General features: G+C 41.9%; 1 protein-coding gene across 1 annotated transcript in view; it reads right to left on the bottom strand.

Annotated features, from left to right (window-relative positions):
• The window catches only part of LOC310771172 (translation initiation factor eIF2B subunit gamma-like), a 52,142-nt gene extending 31,268 nt beyond the window's left edge, over positions 1–20,874 (bottom strand). Inside the window, exon 1 of the mRNA XM_083663831.1 lies at positions 20,791–20,874. Coding sequence (XP_083519957.1) covers positions 20,791–20,870 — 80 coding nt within the window. The 5' untranslated portion in view covers positions 20,871–20,874. The remainder of the gene's footprint in view (positions 1–20,790) is intronic.
• Between the last annotated feature and the right edge of the window lie 1,240 nt (positions 20,875–22,114).

Below are 22,114 nucleotides of genomic sequence, written 5' to 3' on the forward strand. Positions count from 1 at the left end.
AGATACGTTGCTGTTAGGGATGGGCATTTCTAGCAAAAACACTATTCGAAATTCGCTGGCCAAATTCGAATTCAAATTCGAATTTAATTCGAAATTCGAAAATAAATAAATAAATGTAAAAAAAAAAAAAAAAATGTTTTTTTTTTTTTTTTTATGTATTTTTTTTTTTTTTTTTTTTTTTTTGTGAGTGAAATGTTGCATTGTCTCCCCTGATTCTAAGTCTACGGCTTTATTAATTAATATAAAAAGCTTCTGCTGTGGATTTTTAGCTCAAACAAGCATTGCACCACTGAAGTAAAGAACATGTTACATGACATTGACATTTTCGAAAATAAAAAACAGTTTTGACAATCATGAGTGGTTCATTAAATATTTAGTAGGCTCAGGTCTGAGTGCCAAAGGGGTGCCAAAGTCACCCCCTCTCCCTCTTCATGGGATTTCATCCGCCATTCATTTTTCCATAAACCTTGCTTAAAATGCTTATAAAAATTGTTTTACTTGCTCAAACCAAGCGATTTGACTATACTTAGAATCGGGGGAGACAATGCAACATTTCACTCAAAAAAAAAAAAAAAAAAAAAAAAAAATTTTTTTTTCGAATTTCGAATTTCAATAATAAAAGTCGACCTTGATAATAACAACGATTATTCGAAAATTCGAAATTCGATGCCCATCCCTAGTTGCTGTAGCGCCCCCCATAGGCAAACAATAGCGCCCCCTACATGCCAAATGACACTATCTCTTCTGAAATCAACTCAGAAGTGTCAAGTGTCATACAAGAAGGAAGGCTGTCCATAATGAGAATGAATCCGCACTTCCTGCCGCCCTTCAAAATAAAACCATTTAGAAGGGACAGGCACTGAATGCTGCTATAGCGCCCCCTAAAGGCTAAATGACAAAATACTTCTGATATAGGCTCAGAGTACATCCCTCCACACCTGTACCAAGTTTGGTTAGCATCGGACAATTTTTGTGAAATAGGCCCCACCCACAGAAGATTGGAAGTGGATTATATCGCAATGGTGTTTTTTTTTTTTTAACTTCCAAATCAGTGTTGTGCAGGACAGTCCCCACATGATGTGTGCGTTGGTTTGGTGAAGATTGGACAAAATTTCAAGGAGAAATGGCAAAAAAATGGTTTTGGACAAAATGCAAAATGGCGGAAAATCTAGTCAGACGGAAATGGGCGTGGCCTAGTTGAGTAGATGCGGGAGGACCCAAGGAATCCAGGGAAAAAATAATTTTGATGATAAACCCTACGGTTCAAAAGTTATCGAGCAAAAGGTAAGGAGGGCTGTTATAGCGCCACCATATGGTCAATTGGTGCAATTTTTTCGGGGATAGTAAAAGACCCCTCAGTGCACCTCCCTACCAAGTTTGGTAGCTGTAGTGGTTATGGTTTCTGAATTACAGCTAATTTACTGCAAGATTTTGCAAGATTTTTCCAAACCCCATGCAAGTCAATGGGAAAAAAAATGGCGCTTAATGGCGAATTGCGGCCAAACCGCTTTCACAAACCCTTAGCAAAGTCATAGCATACATGTCCTCAATGAGCCGGTCATTTTGATGTCTGGCATGTCTATGTGGCGCAAAAATTGAGGGAGTTATTACGCGCCAAACTTTTTGGCAGATATAATAATATGATTAAGTATGTGGGATTTCAAGATTGTGCCTTGCTTGTCAGCAAGCACAATAATTATTGCTTTTATCTCGGAAACGGAAGGTGCAATCGTGATTCTGCCCACCACTAGCGTACTTTTTCACCCCGATTCCAACGCCGCCATCATTGAGTCTCTACGAGTTACGGTTGCGGAGATACGTTGCTGTTAGGGATGGGCATTTCTAGCAAAAACACTATTCGAAATTCGCTGGCCAAATTCGAATTCAAATTCGAATTTAATTCGAAATTCGAAAATAAATAAATAAATGTAAAAAAAAAAAAAAAATGTTTTTTTTTTTTTTTTTATGTATTTTTTTTTTTTTTTTTTTTTTTTTGTGAGTGAAATGTTGCATTGTCTCCCCTGATTCTAAGTCTACGGCTTTATTAATTAATATAAAAAGCTTCTGCTGTGGATTTTTAGCTCAAACAAGCATTGCACCACTGAAGTAAAGAACATGTTACATGACATTGACATTTTCGAAAATAAAAAACAGTTTTGACAATCATGAGTGGTTCATTAAATATTTAGTAGGCTCAGGTCTGAGTGCCAAAGGGGTGCCAAAGTCACCCCCTCTCCCTCTTCATGGGATTTCATCCGCCATTCATTTTTCCATAAACCTTGCTTAAAATGCTTATAAAAATTGTTTTACTTGCTCAAACCAAGCGATTTGACTATACTTAGAATCGGGGGAGACAATGCAACATTTCACTCAAAAAAAAAAAAAAAAAAAAAAAAATTTTTTTTTTTCGAATTTCGAATTTCAATAATAAAAGTCGACCTTGATAATAACAACGATTATTCGAAAATTCGAAATTCGATGCCCATCCCTAGTTGCTGTAGCGCCCCCCATAGGCAAACAATAGCGCCCCCTACATGCCAAATGACACTATCTCTTCTGAAATCAACTCAGAAGTGTCAAGTGTCATACAAGAAGGAAGGCTGTCCATAATGAGAATGAATCCGCACTTCCTGCCGCCCTTCAAAATAAAACCATTTAGAAGGGACAGGCACTGAATGCTGCTATAGCGCCCCCTAAAGGCTAAATGACAAAATACTTCTGATATAGGCTCAGAGTACATCCCTCCACACCTGTACCAAGTTTGGTTAGCATCGGACAATTTTTGTGAAATAGGCCCCACCCACAGAAGATTGGAAGTGGATTATATCGCAATGGTGTTTTTTTTTTTTTAACTTCCAAATCAGTGTTGTGCAGGACAGTCCCCACATGATGTGTGCGTTGGTTTGGTGAAGATTGGACAAAATTTCAAGGAGAAATGGCAAAAAAATGGTTTTGGACAAAATGCAAAATGGCGGAAAATCTAGTCAGACGGAAATGGGCGTGGCCTAGTTGAGTAGATGCGGGAGGACCCAAGGAATCCAGGGAAAAAATAATTTTGATGATAAACCCTACGGTTCAAAAGTTATCGAGCAAAAGGTAAGGAGGGCTGTTATAGCGCCACCATATGGTCAATTGGTGCAATTTTTTCGGGGATAGTAAAAGACCCCTCAGTGCACCTCCCTACCAAGTTTGGTAGCTGTAGTGGTTATGGTTTCTGAATTACAGCTAATTTACTGCAAGATTTTGCAAGATTTTTCCAAACCCCATGCAAGTCAATGGGGAAAAAAATGGCGCTTAATGGCGAATTGCGGCCAAACCGCTTTCACAAACCCTTAGCAAAGTCATAGCATACATGTCCTCAATGAGCCGGTCATTTTGATGTCTGGCATGTCTATGTGGCGCAAAAATTGAGGGAGTTATTACGCGCCAAACTTTTTGGCAGATATAATAATATGATTAAGTATGTGGGATTTCAAGATTGTGCCTTGCTTGTCAGCAAGCACAATAATTATTGCTTTTATCTCGGAAACGGAAGGTGCAATCGTGATTCTGCCCACCACTAGCGTACTTTTTCACCCCGATTCCAACGCCGCCATCATTGAGTCTCTACGAGTTACGGTTGCGGAGATACGTTGCTGTTAGGGATGGGCATTTCTAGCAAAAACACTATTCGAAATTCGCTGGCCAAATTCGAATTCAAATTCGAATTTAATTCGAAATTCGAAAATAAATAAATAAATGTAAAAAAAAAAAAAAAATGTTTTTTTTTTTTTTTTTATGTATTTTTTTTTTTTTTTTTTTTTTTTTGTGAGTGAAATGTTGCATTGTCTCCCCTGATTCTAAGTCTACGGCTTTATTAATTAATATAAAAAGCTTCTGCTGTGGATTTTTAGCTCAAACAAGCATTGCACCACTGAAGTAAAGAACATGTTACATGACATTGACATTTTCGAAAATAAAAAACAGTTTTGACAATCATGAGTGGTTCATTAAATATTTAGTAGGCTCAGGTCTGAGTGCCAAAGGGGTGCCAAAGTCACCCCCTCTCCCTCTTCATGGGATTTCATCCGCCATTCATTTTTCCATAAACCTTGCTTAAAATGCTTATAAAAATTGTTTTACTTGCTCAAACCAAGCGATTTGACTATACTTAGAATCGGGGGAGACAATGCAACATTTCACTCAAAAAAAAAAAAAAAAAAAAAAAAATTTTTTTTTTTCGAATTTCGAATTTCAATAATAAAAGTCGACCTTGATAATAACAACGATTATTCGAAAATTCGAAATTCGATGCCCATCCCTAGTTGCTGTAGCGCCCCCCATAGGCAAACAATAGCGCCCCCTACATGCCAAATTACACTATCTCTTCTGAAATCAACTCAGAAGTGTCAAGTGTCATACAAGAAGGAAGGCTGTCCATAATGAGAATGAATCCGCACTTCCTGCCGCCCTTCAAAATAAAACCATTTAGAAGGGACAGGCACTGAATGCTGCTATAGCGCCCCCTAAAGGCTAAATGACAAAATACTTCTGATATAGGCTCAGAGTACATCCCTCCACACCTGTACCAAGTTTGGTTAGCATCGGACAATTTTTGTGAAATAGGCCCCACCCACAGAAGATTGGAAGTGGATTATATCGCAATGGTGTTTTTTTTTTTTTAACTTCCAAATCAGTGTTGTGCAGGACAGTCCCCACATGATGTGTGCGTTGGTTTGGTGAAGATTGGACAAAATTTCAAGGAGAAATGGCAAAAAAATGGTTTTGGACAAAATGCAAAATGGCGGAAAATCTAGTCAGACGGAAATGGGCGTGGCCTAGTTGAGTAGATGCGGGAGGACCCAAGGAATCCAGGGAAAAAATAATTTTGATGATAAACCCTACGGTTCAAAAGTTATCGAGCAAAAGGTAAGGAGGGCTGTTATAGCGCCACCATATGGTCAATTGGTGCAATTTTTTCGGGGATAGTAAAAGACCCCTCAGTGCACCTCCCTACCAAGTTTGGTAGCTGTAGTGGTTATGGTTTCTGAATTACAGCTAATTTACTGCAAGATTTTGCAAGATTTTTCCAAACCCCATGCAAGTCAATGGGGAAAAAAATGGCGCTTAATGGCGAATTGCGGCCAAACCGCTTTCACAAACCCTTAGCAAAGTCATAGCATACATGTCCTCAATGAGCCGGTCATTTTGATGTCTGGCATGTCTATGTGGCGCAAAAATTGAGGGAGTTATTACGCGCCAAACTTTTTGGCAGATATAATAATATGATTAAGTATGTGGGATTTCAAGATTGTGCCTTGCTTGTCAGCAAGCACAATAATTATTGCTTTTATCTCGGAAACGGAAGGTGCAATCGTGATTCTGCCCACCACTAGCGTACTTTTTCACCCCGATTCCAACGCCGCCATCATTGAGTCTCTACGAGTTACGGTTGCGGAGATACGTTGCTGTAGCGCCCCCCATAGGCAAACAATAGCGCCCCCTACATGCCAAATGACACTATCTCTTCTGAAATCAACTCAGAAGTGTCAAGTGTCATACAAGAAGGAAGGCTGTCCATAATGAGAATGAATCCGCACTTCCTGCCGCCCTTCAAAATAAAACCATTTAGAAGGGACAGGCACTGAATGCTGCTATAGCGCCCCCTAAAGGCTAAATGACAAAATACTTCTGATATAGGCTCAGAGTACATCCCTCCACACCTGTACCAAGTTTGGTTAGCATCGGACAATTTTTGTGAAATAGGCCCCACCCACAGAAGATTGGAAGTGGATTATATCGCAATGGTGTGTTTTTTTTTTTAACTTCCAAATCAGTGTTGTGCAGGACAGTCCCCACATGATGTGTGCGTTGGTTTGGTGAAGATTGGACAAAATTTCAAGGAGAAATGGCAAAAAAATGGTTTTGGACAAAATGCAAAATGGCGGAAAATCTAGTCAGACGGAAATGGGCGTGGCCTAGTTGAGTAGATGCGGGAGGACCCAAGGAATCCAGGGAAAAAATAATTTTGATGATAAACCCTACGGTTCAAAAGTTATCGAGCAAAAGGTAAGGAGGGCTGTTATAGCGCCACCATATGGTCAATTGGTGCAATTTTTTCGGGGATAGTAAAAGACCCCTCAGTGCACCTCCCTACCAAGTTTGGTAGCTGTAGTGGTTATGGTTTCTGAATTACAGCTAATTTACTGCAAGATTTTGCAAGATTTTTCCAAACCCCATGCAAGTCAATGGGGAAAAAAATGGCGCTTAATGGCGAATTGCGGCCAAACCGCTTTCACAAACCCTTAGCAAAGTCATAGCATACATGTCCTCAATGAGCCGGTCATTTTGATGTCTGGCATGTCTATGTGGCGCAAAAATTGAGGGAGTTATTACGCGCCAAACTTTTTGGCAGATATAATAATATGATTAAGTATGTGGGATTTCAAGATTGTGCCTTGCTTGTCAGCAAGCACAATAATTATTGCTTTTATCTCGGAAACGGAAGGTGCAATCGTGATTCTGCCCACCACTAGCGTACTTTTTCACCCCGATTCCAACGCCGCCATCATTGAGTCTCTACGAGTTACGGTTGCGGAGATACGTTGCTGTTAGGGATGGGCATTTCTAGCAAAAACACTATTCGAAATTCGCTGGCCAAATTCGAATTCAAATTCGAATTTAATTCGAAATTCGAAAATAAATAAATAAATGTAAAAAAAAAAAAAAAATGTTTTTTTTTTTTTTTTATGTATTTTTTTTTTTTTTTTTTTTTTTTTGTGAGTGAAATGTTGCATTGTCTCCCCTGATTCTAAGTCTACGGCTTTATTAATTAATATAAAAAGCTTCTGCTGTGGATTTTTAGCTCAAACAAGCATTGCACCACTGAAGTAAAGAACATGTTACATGACATTGACATTTTCGAAAATAAAAAACAGTTTTGACAATCATGAGTGGTTCATTAAATATTTAGTAGGCTCAGGTCTGAGTGCCAAAGGGGTGCCAAAGTCACCCCCTCTCCCTCTTCATGGGATTTCATCCGCCATTCATTTTTCCATAAACCTTGCTTAAAATGCTTATAAAAATTGTTTTACTTGCTCAAACCAAGCGATTTGACTATACTTAGAATCGGGGGAGACAATGCAACATTTCACTCAAAAAAAAAAAAAAAAAAAAAAAAATTTTTTTTTTTCGAATTTCGAATTTCAATAATAAAAGTCGACCTTGATAATAACAACGATTATTCGAAAATTCGAAATTCGATGCCCATCCCTAGTTGCTGTAGCGCCCCCCATAGGCAAACAATAGCGCCCCCTACATGCCAAATGACACTATCTCTTCTGAAATCAACTCAGAAGTGTCAAGTGTCATACAAGAAGGAAGGCTGTCCATAATGAGAATGAATCCGCACTTCCTGCCGCCCTTCAAAATAAAACCATTTAGAAGGGACAGGCACTGAATGCTGCTATAGCGCCCCCTAAAGGCTAAATGACAAAATACTTCTGATATAGGCTCAGAGTACATCCCTCCACACCTGTACCAAGTTTGGTTAGCATCGGACAATTTTTGTGAAATAGGCCCCACCCACAGAAGATTGGAAGTGGATTATATCGCAATGGTGTTTTTTTTTTTTTAACTTCCAAATCAGTGTTGTGCAGGACAGTCCCCACATGATGTGTGCGTTGGTTTGGTGAAGATTGGACAAAATTTCAAGGAGAAATGGCAAAAAAATGGTTTTGGACAAAATGCAAAATGGCGGAAAATCTAGTCAGACGGAAATGGGCGTGGCCTAGTTGAGTAGATGCGGGAGGACCCAAGGAATCCAGGGAAAAAATAATTTTGATGATAAACCCTACGGTTCAAAAGTTATCGAGCAAAAGGTAAGGAGGGCTGTTATAGCGCCACCATATGGTCAATTGGTGCAATTTTTTCGGGGATAGTAAAAGACCCCTCAGTGCACCTCCCTACCAAGTTTGGTAGCTGTAGTGGTTATGGTTTCTGAATTACAGCTAATTTACTGCAAGATTTTGCAAGATTTTTCCAAACCCCATGCAAGTCAATGGGGAAAAAAATGGCGCTTAATGGCGAATTGCGGCCAAACCGCTTTCACAAACCCTTAGCAAAGTCATAGCATACATGTCCTCAATGAGCCGGTCATTTTGATGTCTGGCATGTCTATGTGGCGCAAAAATTGAGGGAGTTATTACGCGCCAAACTTTTTGGCAGATATAATAATATGATTAAGTATGTGGGATTTCAAGATTGTGCCTTGCTTGTCAGCAAGCACAATAATTATTGCTTTTATCTCGGAAACGGAAGGTGCAATCGTGATTCTGCCCACCACTAGCGTACTTTTTCACCCCGATTCCAACGCCGCCATCATTGAGTCTCTACGAGTTACGGTTGCGGAGATACGTTGCTGTTAGGGATGGGCATTTCTAGCAAAAACACTATTCGAAATTCGCTGGCCAAATTCGAATTCAAATTCGAATTTAATTCGAAATTCGAAAATAAATAAATAAATGTAAAAAAAAAAAAAAAAATTTTTTTTTTTTTTTTTTTATGTATTTTTTTTTTTTTTTTTTTTTTTTTGTGAGTGAAATGTTGCATTGTCTCCCCTGATTCTAAGTCTACGGCTTTATTAATTAATATAAAAAGCTTCTGCTGTGGATTTTTAGCTCAAACAAGCATTGCACCACTGAAGTAAAGAACATGTTACATGACATTGACATTTTCGAAAATAAAAAACAGTTTTGACAATCATGAGTGGTTCATTAAATATTTAGTAGGCTCAGGTCTGAGTGCCAAAGGGGTGCCAAAGTCACCCCCTCTCCCTCTTCATGGGATTTCATCCGCCATTCATTTTTCCATAAACCTTGCTTAAAATGCTTATAAAAATTGTTTTACTTGCTCAAACCAAGCGATTTGACTATACTTAGAATCGGGGGAGACAATGCAACATTTCACTCAAAAAAAAAAAAAAAAAAAAAAAAAATTTTTTTTTTTCGAATTTCGAATTTCAATAATAAAAGTCGACCTTGATAATAACAACGATTATTCGAAAATTCGAAATTCGATGCCCATCCCTAGTTGCTGTAGCGCCCCCCATAGGCAAACAATAGCGCCCCCTACATGCCAAATGACACTATCTCTTCTGAAATCAACTCAGAAGTGTCAAGTGTCATACAAGAAGGAAGGCTGTCCATAATGAGAATGAATCCGCACTTCCTGCCGCCCTTCAAAATAAAACCATTTAGAAGGGACAGGCACTGAATGCTGCTATAGCGCCCCCTAAAGGCTAAATGACAAAATACTTCTGATATAGGCTCAGAGTACATCCCTCCACACCTGTACCAAGTTTGGTTAGCATCGGACAATTTTTGTGAAATAGGCCCCACCCACAGAAGATTGGAAGTGGATTATATCGCAATGGTGTTTTTTTTTTTTTAACTTCCAAATCAGTGTTGTGCAGGACAGTCCCCACATGATGTGTGCGTTGGTTTGGTGAAGATTGGACAAAATTTCAAGGAGAAATGGCAAAAAAATGGTTTTGGACAAAATGCAAAATGGCGGAAAATCTAGTCAGACGGAAATGGGCGTGGCCTAGTTGAGTAGATGCGGGAGGACCCAAGGAATCCAGGGAAAAAATAATTTTGATGATAAACCCTACGGTTCAAAAGTTATCGAGCAAAAGGTAAGGAGGGCTGTTATAGCGCCACCATATGGTCAATTGGTGCAATTTTTTCGGGGATAGTAAAAGACCCCTCAGTGCACCTCCCTACCAAGTTTGGTAGCTGTAGTGGTTATGGTTTCTGAATTACAGCTAATTTACTGCAAGATTTTGCAAGATTTTTCCAAACCCCATGCAAGTCAATGGGGAAAAAAATGGCGCTTAATGGCGAATTGCGGCCAAACCGCTTTCACAAACCCTTAGCAAAGTCATAGCATACATGTCCTCAATGAGCCGGTCATTTTGATGTCTGGCATGTCTATGTGGCGCAAAAATTGAGGGAGTTATTACGCGCCAAACTTTTTGGCAGATATAATAATATGATTAAGTATGTGGGATTTCAAGATTGTGCCTTGCTTGTCAGCAAGCACAATAATTATTGCTTTTATCTCGGAAACGGAAGGTGCAATCGTGATTCTGCCCACCACTAGCGTACTTTTTCACCCCGATTCCAACGCCGCCATCATTGAGTCTCTACGAGTTACGGTTGCGGAGATACGTTGCTGTTAGGGATGGGCATTTCTAGCAAAAACACTATTCGAAATTCGCTGGCCAAATTCGAATTCAAATTCGAATTTAATTCGAAATTCGAAAATAAATAAATAAATGTAAAAAAAAAAAAAAAATGTTTTTTTTTTTTTTTTTATGTATTTTTTTTTTTTTTTTTTTTTTTTTGTGAGTGAAATGTTGCATTGTCTCCCCTGATTCTAAGTCTACGGCTTTATTAATTAATATAAAAAGCTTCTGCTGTGGATTTTTAGCTCAAACAAGCATTGCACCACTGAAGTAAAGAACATGTTACATGACATTGACATTTTCGAAAATAAAAAACAGTTTTGACAATCATGAGTGGTTCATTAAATATTTAGTAGGCTCAGGTCTGAGTGCCAAAGGGGTGCCAAAGTCACCCCCTCTCCCTCTTCATGGGATTTCATCCGCCATTCATTTTTCCATAAACCTTGCTTAAAATGCTTATAAAAATTGTTTTACTTGCTCAAACCAAGCGATTTGACTATACTTAGAATCGGGGGAGACAATGCAACATTTCACTCAAAAAAAAAAAAAAAAAAAAAAAAAAAAAAAATTTTTTCGAATTTCGAATTTCAATAATAAAAGTCGACCTTGATAATAACAACGATTATTCGAAAATTCGAAATTCGATGCCCATCCCTAGTTGCTGTAGCGCCCCCCATAGGCAAACAATAGCGCCCCCTACATGCCAAATTACACTATCTCTTCTGAAATCAACTCAGAAGTGTCAAGTGTCATACAAGAAGGAAGGCTGTCCATAATGAGAATGAATCCGCACTTCCTGCCGCCCTTCAAAATAAAACCATTTAGAAGGGACAGGCACTGAATGCTGCTATAGCGCCCCCTAAAGGCTAAATGACAAAATACTTCTGATATAGGCTCAGAGTACATCCCTCCACACCTGTACCAAGTTTGGTTAGCATCGGACAATTTTTGTGAAATAGGCCCCACCCACAGAAGATTGGAAGTGGATTATATCGCAATGGTGTTTTTTTTTTTTTAACTTCCAAATCAGTGTTGTGCAGGACAGTCCCCACATGATGTGTGCGTTGGTTTGGTGAAGATTGGACAAAATTTCAAGGAGAAATGGCAAAAAAATGGTTTTGGACAAAATGCAAAATGGCGGAAAATCTAGTCAGACGGAAATGGGCGTGGCCTAGTTGAGTAGATGCGGGAGGACCCAAGGAATCCAGGGAAAAAATAATTTTGATGATAAACCCTACGGTTCAAAAGTTATCGAGCAAAAGGTAAGGAGGGCTGTTATAGCGCCACCATATGGTCAATTGGTGCAATTTTTTCGGGGATAGTAAAAGACCCCTCAGTGCACCTCCCTACCAAGTTTGGTAGCTGTAGTGGTTATGGTTTCTGAATTACAGCTAATTTACTGCAAGATTTTGCAAGATTTTTCCAAACCCCATGCAAGTCAATGGGGAAAAAAATGGCGCTTAATGGCGAATTGCGGCCAAACCGCTTTCACAAACCCTTAGCAAAGTCATAGCATACATGTCCTCAATGAGCCGGTCATTTTGATGTCTGGCATGTCTATGTGGCGCAAAAATTGAGGGAGTTATTACGCGCCAAACTTTTTGGCAGATATAATAATATGATTAAGTATGTGGGATTTCAAGATTGTGCCTTGCTTGTCAGCAAGCACAATAATTATTGCTTTTATCTCGGAAACGGAAGGTGCAATCGTGATTCTGCCCACCACTAGCGTACTTTTTCACCCCGATTCCAACGCCGCCATCATTGAGTCTCTACGAGTTACGGTTGCGGAGATACGTTGCTGTAGCGCCCCCCATAGGCAAACAATAGCGCCCCCTACATGCCAAATGACACTATCTCTTCTGAAATCAACTCAGAAGTGTCAAGTGTCATACAAGAAGGAAGGCTGTCCATAATGAGAATGAATCCGCACTTCCTGCCGCCCTTCAAAATAAAACCATTTAGAAGGGACAGGCACTGAATGCTGCTATAGCGCCCCCTAAAGGCTAAATGACAAAATACTTCTGATATAGGCTCAGAGTACATCCCTCCACACCTGTACCAAGTTTGGTTAGCATCGGACAATTTTTGTGAAATAGGCCCCACCCACAGAAGATTGGAAGTGGATTATATCGCAATGGTGTGTTTTTTTTTTTAACTTCCAAATCAGTGTTGTGCAGGACAGTCCCCACATGATGTGTGCGTTGGTTTGGTGAAGATTGGACAAAATTTCAAGGAGAAATGGCAAAAAAATGGTTTTGGACAAAATGCAAAATGGCGGAAAATCTAGTCAGACGGAAATGGGCGTGGCCTAGTTGAGTAGATGCGGGAGGACCCAAGGAATCCAGGGAAAAAATAATTTTGATGATAAACCCTACGGTTCAAAAGTTATCGAGCAAAAGGTAAGGAGGGCTGTTATAGCGCCACCATATGGTCAATTGGTGCAATTTTTTCGGGGATAGTAAAAGACCCCTCAGTGCACCTCCCTACCAAGTTTGGTAGCTGTAGTGGTTATGGTTTCTGAATTACAGCTAATTTACTGCAAGATTTTGCAAGATTTTTCCAAACCCCATGCAAGTCAATGGGGAAAAAAATGGCGCTTAATGGCGAATTGCGGCCAAACCGCTTTCACAAACCCTTAGCAAAGTCATAGCATACATGTCCTCAATGAGCCGGTCATTTTGATGTCTGGCATGTCTATGTGGCGCAAAAATTGAGGGAGTTATTACGCGCCAAACTTTTTGGCAGATATAATAATATGATTAAGTATGTGGGATTTCAAGATTGTGCCTTGCTTGTCAGCAAGCACAATAATTATTGCTTTTATCTCGGAAACGGAAGGTGCAATCGTGATTCTGCCCACCACTAGCGTACTTTTTCACCCCGATTCCAACGCCGCCATCATTGAGTCTCTACGAGTTACGGTTGCGGAGATACGTTGCTGTAGCGCCCCCCATAGGCAAACAATAGCGCCCCCTACATGCCAAATGACACTATCTCTTCTGAAATCAACTCAGAAGTGTCAAGTGTCATACAAGAAGGAAGGCTGTCCATAATGAGAATGAATCCGCACTTCCTGCCGCCCTTCAAAATAAAACCATTTAGAAGGGACAGGCACTGAATGCTGCTATAGCGCCCCCTAAAGGCTAAATGACAAAATACTTCTGATATAGGCTCAGAGTACATCCCTCCACACCTGTACCAAGTTTGGTTAGCATCGGACAATTTTTGTGAAATAGGCCCCACCCACAGAAGATTGGAAGTGGATTATATCGCAATGGTGTGTTTTTTTTTTTAACTTCCAAATCAGTGTTGTGCAGGACAGTCCCCACATGATGTGTGCGTTGGTTTGGTGAAGATTGGACAAAATTTCAAGGAGAAATGGCAAAAAAATGGTTTTGGACAAAATGCAAAATGGCGGAAAATCTAGTCAGACGGAAATGGGCGTGGCCTAGTTGAGTAGATGCGGGAGGACCCAAGGAATCCAGGGAAAAAATAATTTTGATGATAAACCCTACGGTTCAAAAGTTATCGAGCAAAAGGTAAGGAGGGCTGTTATAGCGCCACCATATGGTCAATTGGTGCAATTTTTTCGGGGATAGTAAAAGACCCCTCAGTGCACCTCCCTACCAAGTTTGGTAGCTGTAGTGGTTATGGTTTCTGAATTACAGCTAATTTACTGCAAGATTTTGCAAGATTTTTCCAAACCCCATGCAAGTCAATGGGGAAAAAAATGGCGCTTAATGGCGAATTGCGGCCAAACCGCTTTCACAAACCCTTAGCAAAGTCATAGCATACATGTCCTCAATGAGCCGGTCATTTTGATGTCTGGCATGTCTATGTGGCGCAAAAATTGAGGGAGTTATTACGCGCCAAACTTTTTGGCAGATATAATAATATGATTAAGTATGTGGGATTTCAAGATTGTGCCTTGCTTGTCAGCAAGCACAATAATTATTGCTTTTATCTCGGAAACGGAAGGTGCAATCGTGATTCTGCCCACCACTAGCGTACTTTTTCACCCCGATTCCAACGCCGCCATCATTGAGTCTCTACGAGTTACGGTTGCGGAGATACGTTGCTGTAGCGCCCCCCATAGGCAAACAATAGCGCCCCCTACATGCCAAATGACACTATCTCTTCTGAAATCAACTCAGAAGTGTCAAGTGTCATACAAGAAGGAAGGCTGTCCATAATGAGAATGAATCCGCACTTCCTGCCGCCCTTCAAAATAAAACCATTTAGAAGGGACAGGCACTGAATGCTGCTATAGCGCCCCCTAAAGGCTAAATGACAAAATACTTCTGATATAGGCTCAGAGTACATCCCTCCACACCTGTACCAAGTTTGGTTAGCATCGGACAATTTTTGTGAAATAGGCCCCACCCACAGAAGATTGGAAGTGGATTATATCGCAATGGTGTGTTTTTTTTTTTAACTTCCAAATCAGTGTTGTGCAGGACAGTCCCCACATGATGTGTGCGTTGGTTTGGTGAAGATTGGACAAAATTTCAAGGAGAAATGGCAAAAAAATGGTTTTGGACAAAATGCAAAATGGCGGAAAATCTAGTCAGACGGAAATGGGCGTGGCCTAGTTGAGTAGATGCGGGAGGACCCAAGGAATCCAGGGAAAAAATAATTTTGATGATAAACCCTACGGTTCAAAAGTTATCGAGCAAAAGGTAAGGAGGGCTGTTATAGCGCCACCATATGGTCAATTGGTGCAATTTTTTCGGGGATAGTAAAAGACCCCTCAGTGCACCTCCCTACCAAGTTTGGTAGCTGTAGTGGTTATGGTTTCTGAATTACAGCTAATTTACTGCAAGATTTTGCAAGATTTTTCCAAACCCCATGCAAGTCAATGGGGAAAAAAATGGCGCTTAATGGCGAATTGCGGCCAAACCGCTTTCACAAACCCTTAGCAAAGTCATAGCATACATGTCCTCAATGAGCCGGTCATTTTGATGTCTGGCATGTCTATGTGGCGCAAAAATTGAGGGAGTTATTATGCGCCAAACTTTTTGGCAGATATAATAATATGATTAAGTATGTGGGATTTCAAGATTGTGCCTTGCTTGTCAGCAAGCACAATAATTATTGCTTTTATCTCGGAAACGGAAGGTGCAATCGTGATTCTGCCCACCACTAGCGTACTTTTTCACCCCGATTCCAACGCCGCCATCATTGAGTCTCTACGAGTTACGGTTGCGGAGATACGTTGCTGTAGCGCCCCCCATAGGCAAACAATAGCGCCCCCTACATGCCAAATGACACTATCTCTTCTGAAATCAACTCAGAAGTGTCAAGTGTCATACAAGAAGGAAGGCTGTCCATAATGAGAATGAATCCGCACTTCCTGCCGCCCTTCAAAATAAAACCATTTAGAAGGGACAGGCACTGAATGCTGCTATAGCGCCCCCTAAAGGCTAAATGACAAAATACTTCTGATATAGGCTCAGAGTACATCCCTCCACACCTGTACCAAGTTTGGTTAGCATCGGACAATTTTTGTGAAATAGGCCCCACCCACAGAAGATTGGAAGTGGATTATATCGCAATGGTGTGTTTTTTTTTTTAACTTCCAAATCAGTGTTGTGCAGGACAGTCCCCACATGATGTGTGCGTTGGTTTGGTGAAGATTGGACAAAATTTCAAGGAGAAATGGCAAAAAAATGGTTTTGGACAAAATGCAAAATGGCGGAAAATCTAGTCAGACGGAAATGGGCGTGGCCTAGTTGAGTAGATGCGGGAGGACCCAAGGAATCCAGGGAAAAAATAATTTTGATGATAAACCCTACGGTTCAAAAGTTATCGAGCAAAAGGTAAGGAGGGCTGTTATAGCGCCACCATATGGTCAATTGGTGCAATTTTTTCGGGGATAGTAAAAGACCCCTCAGTGCACCTCCCTACCAAGTTTGGTAGCTGTAGTGGTTATGGTTTCTGAATTACAGCTAATTTACTGCAAGATTTTGCAAGATTTTTCCAAACCCCATGCAAGTCAATGGGGAAAAAAATGGCGCTTAATGGCGAATTGCGGCCAAACCGCTTTCACAAACCCTTAGCAAAGTCATAGCATACATGTCCTCAATGAGCCGGTCATTTTGATGTCTGGCATGTCTATGTGGCGCAAAAATTGAGGGAGTTATTACGCGCCAAACTTTTTGGCAGATATAATAATATGATTAAGTATGTGGGATTTCAAGATTGTGCCTTGCTTGTCAGCAAGCACAATAATAATAATACTATAAGTCCGACTGGCATCGTATTCTGATAGAGTCAGTTGAAACACTACTGTAAGGCGGGACCTCTAGCAAGAAGATAGACGTGCGGGTGATTTGATTGGATCGTTCTGGAGACTGAAGTCGACATTGGCCAATCCTGGCGCTTGCTGAGAGCTTTTTGCAAAGCTCAACACCAGAGCCGTATGCCGACACCAAGTAACGTTACGTCTTATTTAGAAATGCGGGGTTAAGAGTGAGGGCGCGCGAGAGAGGGGTTAAGACATTAGCCCGCGTCTATTCTTGTACAAAACATCATTTTCTGCGAAGTATTAGTAAAGTTATAAGCGAAGATCGATTCACAAGGATCTGAAAGCTGTCTCCGCCATTTTGTTTTTGAGGTAACCAAAGCCTAAGAGAGTTGCGCCATCATGCGTCTGGCTGCAAGCGAGTAGCTTTTTGTTTTGACACTACTGTAAGGCGGGACCTCTAGCAAGAAGATAGACGTGTGGGTGATTTGATTGGATCGTTCTGGAGACTGAAGTTGACATTGGCCAATCCTGGCGCTTGCTGAGAAGCTGAGAGCTTTCTGGAAAGCCCAACACGGAGCTCGAGCGCAGAGCTGCCTTTTAGTAAGAGAGTTGCCATGGCAACCAATAACCCATGGCCATGGGTTATTGAACTCGGTTACTGGAATTATACAATGGCTGTGAACCAATCAGATTGCTTGATTTGAGAGAGCCGTTTTATAAATATATATATAGATGGTGTCGGCGATGAGATGAAATCAGATTGATATCAGCATCTCTCTGCTGCTAATTCATATATTCAAGTGTACACAGACTACACACAGGAAGAGACAGGAAGTGCAGAAAAGCAGGGGGCAGAAGCTATTGCAAGTTTGGGGTGAGTGTGTGAGTGTGTGTGTGTGTGTGTGAGTGTGTGTGTGTGTGTGTGTGTGTGTGTGTGTGTGTGTGTGTGTGTGTGTGTGTGTGTGTGTGCATGTGTACGTGTGTGTGTGTGTGTGTGTGTGTGTGTGTGCATGTGTGTGTGTGCCTGTGTGCGCGTGTGCGTGTGCGTGTGTCCATGTGTGTGTCTTGGCTTTGTCTTCTGTCATGTGAAGACTGAAACTAATTAGCTGAAGTAAGAACTTATTTCCAGGTAATAATGGCTACATTGTAACATTGTGAAACGTTATAATAAAATGTAGCGTTACACAATAGCAGATTTTCCCAGCCTCTCCTGAGGCAGAAAGCAAGATGACATGTCTGTTCTGATCAAAGCATACCTGATTTATATTTGAAAATGTTTTCCTGTCACTGGATAATTATGGTGATTGTTTAATCTATAACGAGCTTGCATTGCAACACCTTTTTAAAGTGGTAACAATGCCTGTAAATGTGGATGCACTGATCCCAACACAATGACTACGTTTACATGCACACAATATTCCGCTTTTTGCCCATATTCGGAAAATGACAATATTCCGACTAAATGAATAAGCCACTAATATTCCCGTTTACATTAGGGATGCACCGATTGCCATTTTCTTGGCCGATTCCGATTTCCGATTTTTGAATAGTCTGACTTGCCGATACCGATTTTTGCCGATTCCGATTTTCTTTTCTAAAAACAACAATTGACAGCTTACACAAACGTTTTTGTAACTTTGTTTGAAAATTAAGATTCATAGAACAATTCTTACATCTAATGGGGATCCAAATAATCTTATCTTATCTTATAATTTGCATGAAGTAGGACCATCTCACTCAAACACATCTCAAAATAAAAGTGTTCCAGGTTAGGCTACTGGACAGAGCTTTTTTGTGCAAATACAATGAATACAAAAATTAAATTAAATCCAATAGCCTATATCCCACAGCTATCATGCATTTACTTTTCCAAAAGAAAACAGGTGCAACAGAACATCAAAATGATCCATGGACAAGGAGTTTATAGCCTGGCTCCAGACCAGTCCTCTTGAGTAGAGGGGAAATGAGTTTATGAGTTACAGTAACGATCTTCAGTCTGAATATCAGGCGGAGTTTACACACAGTCCGAAGTTTGGTATGCGTATTTTTATCTGCCATCCGAAAAAATATCGTCACGCACAGAAATCCTTGCACACTTGTGAGTCCGATGCATTTTTATTATTATGTCCGTCGTTCTATTTGCAATACGAAACAAATAGTCTCTCCTGTATCTACGTTACAACATGACTGACAGGCTGAGGCACCAGCGCTGATGTGGAATGGAAAAGGCAGGTCGGGGAATGGTTATACTGGACACAATGCTCGCGTTCACCTCGCCAAGTCGGCTGTGCACTGTGGCCGGGTGCAGCAGCACTGCTTCCCGGGTAGAGAGAGCAGAGAGAGGGGGGCCAGTGAGGTGAAGCGAGCCGCTCAGACTTGACTCCAGCCGAGCGGGACTCGGCCGCATCTCTGTCTCCACGGCTTATTTTGGACTTGCATGTGTGACAAACTGCGAGATTTGTCTACTTCACTGACGGTGAAAAAAATCCACAACGAGGAAGGTATGCTGGCGTGTGTGGTGTGGTGACTGGGTGCCTGTCTCGGTGCTTTGGGGTGCGCGCACGTCATGTGAAAATCGGCTCACAGAATCGGCTATTTAGAGTGACCGGAACAGATCACCGATCGAGGCCGATCACGTGAAAATCGGCCATTTCCGGTCACGTGCCGATCGATCGGTGCATCCCTAGTTTACATGCAGCTGTAGCTCACCCTCCCTGACACGTGAGGGAGGGGGGGGGGGGGGGGAGAGATGCAGGTAGGCGGAGCCGCGGAGTTTTTCTGTTGAGAATAAACAGAGCAGCACTATTCTTACGAGCATCACTTGGTCCATTTCAGGAGCTTGCTGCTGAAAAGTTTGGTGTTGCGCATCCAAGTCTTTCATAAAAAGTAAACTAGTAGCCTACGTTATTACTTCGCAGGCTCGCAAGCATCGTGGACTTCCGTGGGCACTGGGCACTATAGGCTACTCTCTCTCTCTCTCTCTTTAAATCGATGTTTCTCATCTCCTCCCGATCAGAAATGTCGGCTTTTCTTTTTGCATGCCAGAGATGATGGATTATTATGATTATATCGCCTCTTCTAGCGCTTTCTAGCACACATCAGTTGACCACAAACAGGCAAAATGCATCGCAAACTGCGGTAAACACCCTGATTGAGACGCATATTCCGAATGCGCTGTATACATGATCAAAGAATCCTCCGAAAACCCGAATAATACTGGAATAACCCAGATGTCTTAATCGGAAAATGCTAAATTCGGAAAAAGGGCAAATTCGGAAAATGCAACTGGAATATGCTGTTTACATGACCCTTATCAAATTCAGAATATTGTCATTTTCCGAATAATAGTGGAATATTGTGTGCATGTAAACGTCGTCAATGTCACTGCCAACACCGATTCCAAGCGGGAAAGCTTGAAGAAGTGCCAGTTACCATGTGGCCATAGCCTTCATTTTTCAGCTTGTGGGGCCAAAATGGCCGACAGGCGTGGATTGAAAGGCTGGCTCCGTGTGACACGTCTGACTAAAGAGGCTAAAGGCCTAATGGCGTGCCTCAGTGGCACGTAGTAAAACAAATTAACACCTCGCTGGAACACCACCATGCTGCCACCTGCAACACTCACTACTGATTCAGCCCTGTCGCCTCCCTCTTCCATATCTCTGTACACGGTGTTTAACTGTCAAGTTAGAACTTTTACAGTTTTAACTGTATTAAAAAATACAGTTAAAACTGTATACAATCCTAGAATAAGAATGTGAAGTGTCTGTGTGTGAGCAAATTGTGTTGGGCCACAGCTATCTGACGTAGGATCACACTGGATCCTTCAGGAAGTGTAAAGAGCATGCCTGCCTGCAGGAGACCTAACACACTTTGAATCAGGTAATTAGGGTCGACTAAATTGGGGGGAAATGGCTAATTAGTGGCCGAAATGAGTCAACACGAGCTCAGCACCATGGAGGGCTCCATCCGTTAGCTACTGATGGAGCACGCCTGAGCGGAGTTGGAATCAGCCAGGGAAGTGGACTATGAAAACCCTCTGGGGAGAGAGAGAGGAGAGGCTGCATGCCAACTCTGTGAGCGAGGCCTGACTAAATGACCAGTGATGGTGTTGCTCCAACGGCTATCAGAACTATAATAAGAACACAAAGTCTCTGTGTGAGAGAGAACTTGTGATGTCTGCGCAGAGTAATCAGCCCGACACGCTGCAGCCCGACATGCTGCAGCCCGACACGCTGCAGCCCGACACGCTGCAGCGCGACACGCTGCACGGGTTCTCTGCTAGTCAGTTAATAAGCAGGAATGGATAAATACTCACTTGTTGTCAGCGAGGAAATCCACGACTGATTTCTTCAGACAGTACAGGTGAGCGTCCACTAGGCCTGTTTTAATGTGCATCCTGGGATGTCTGGGCGAGAGAGAGAGACAGACAGAGATAATTGAATGAAAACTGTATTATCACATATTCATTCAGTTATCATTCTTTGCACGCCAAGGACAGAAACTCGCACGGCAATAAACTAAACCCCGGCTCAGTGTGTCTCTATGACAGCTTGTACACCTGCTGACAGAGTATCGTGGCCTCGGAGGTGTGGCACTGCATTGCATCTTGCCAAACACAGAAAAGATAACAGGCAACAGCTTCATTCATACTGTGCTACTTGTAGGAGCTTTGGTTTCTTTCAACATGTTGTTTTAGCTTCCATGTTGGCTTCCCTTTCCTCACCTCATCTACACCTCCTCTACCTCTCTCTACCTCGCTCCTCCCTTTCCTCACCTCATCTACACCTCCTCTACCTCTCTCTACCTCACTCCTCCCTTTCCTCACCTCATCTACACCTCCTCTACCTCTCTCTACCTCACTCCTCCCTTTCCTCACCTCATCTACACCTCCTCTACCTCTCTCTACCGCACTCCTCTCTTTCCTCACCTCATCTACACCTCCTCTACCTCTCTCTCTCACCTCATCTACACCTCCTCTACCTCTCTCTACCTCACTCCTCCCTTTCCTCACCTCATCTACACCTCCTCTACCTCTCTCCCACCTCATCTACACCTCCTCTACCTCTCTCTCCCATCTCATCTACACCTCCTCTACCTCTCTCGCTCACTCCTCCCTTTCCTCACCTCATCTACACCTCCTCTACCTCTCTCTCTCACCTCATCTACACCTCCTCTACCTCTCTCTCGCTCACTCCTCCCTTTCCTCACCTCATCTACACCTCCTCTACCTCTCTCTCTCACCTCATCTACACCTCCTCTACCTCTCTCCCTCACCTCATCTACACCTCCTCTACCTCTCTCTCCCTCACTCATCTACACCTCCTCTACCTCTCTCTCCCTCACTCATCTACACCTCCTCTACCTCTCCCTCACCTCATCTACACCTCATCTACCTCTCTCTCTCACCTCATCTACACCTCCTCTACCTCTCTCCCTCACCTCATCTACACCTCCTCTACCTCTCTCTCTCACCTCATCTACACCTCCTCTACCTCTCTCTCTCACCTCATCTACACCTCCTCTACCTCTCTCTCTCACCTTATCTACACCTCCTCTACCTCTCTCTCTCACCTCATCTACACCTCCTCTACCTCTCTCTCTCACCTCATCTACACCTCCTCTACCTCTCTCTCACTCTT

The sequence above is a fragment of the Poromitra crassiceps genome (genome assembly GCF_964638095.1).
Source record: "Poromitra crassiceps genome assembly, contig: HAP1_SCAFFOLD_387, whole genome shotgun sequence".
Taxonomy (NCBI): Eukaryota; Metazoa; Chordata; class Actinopteri; order Beryciformes; family Melamphaidae; genus Poromitra; species Poromitra crassiceps.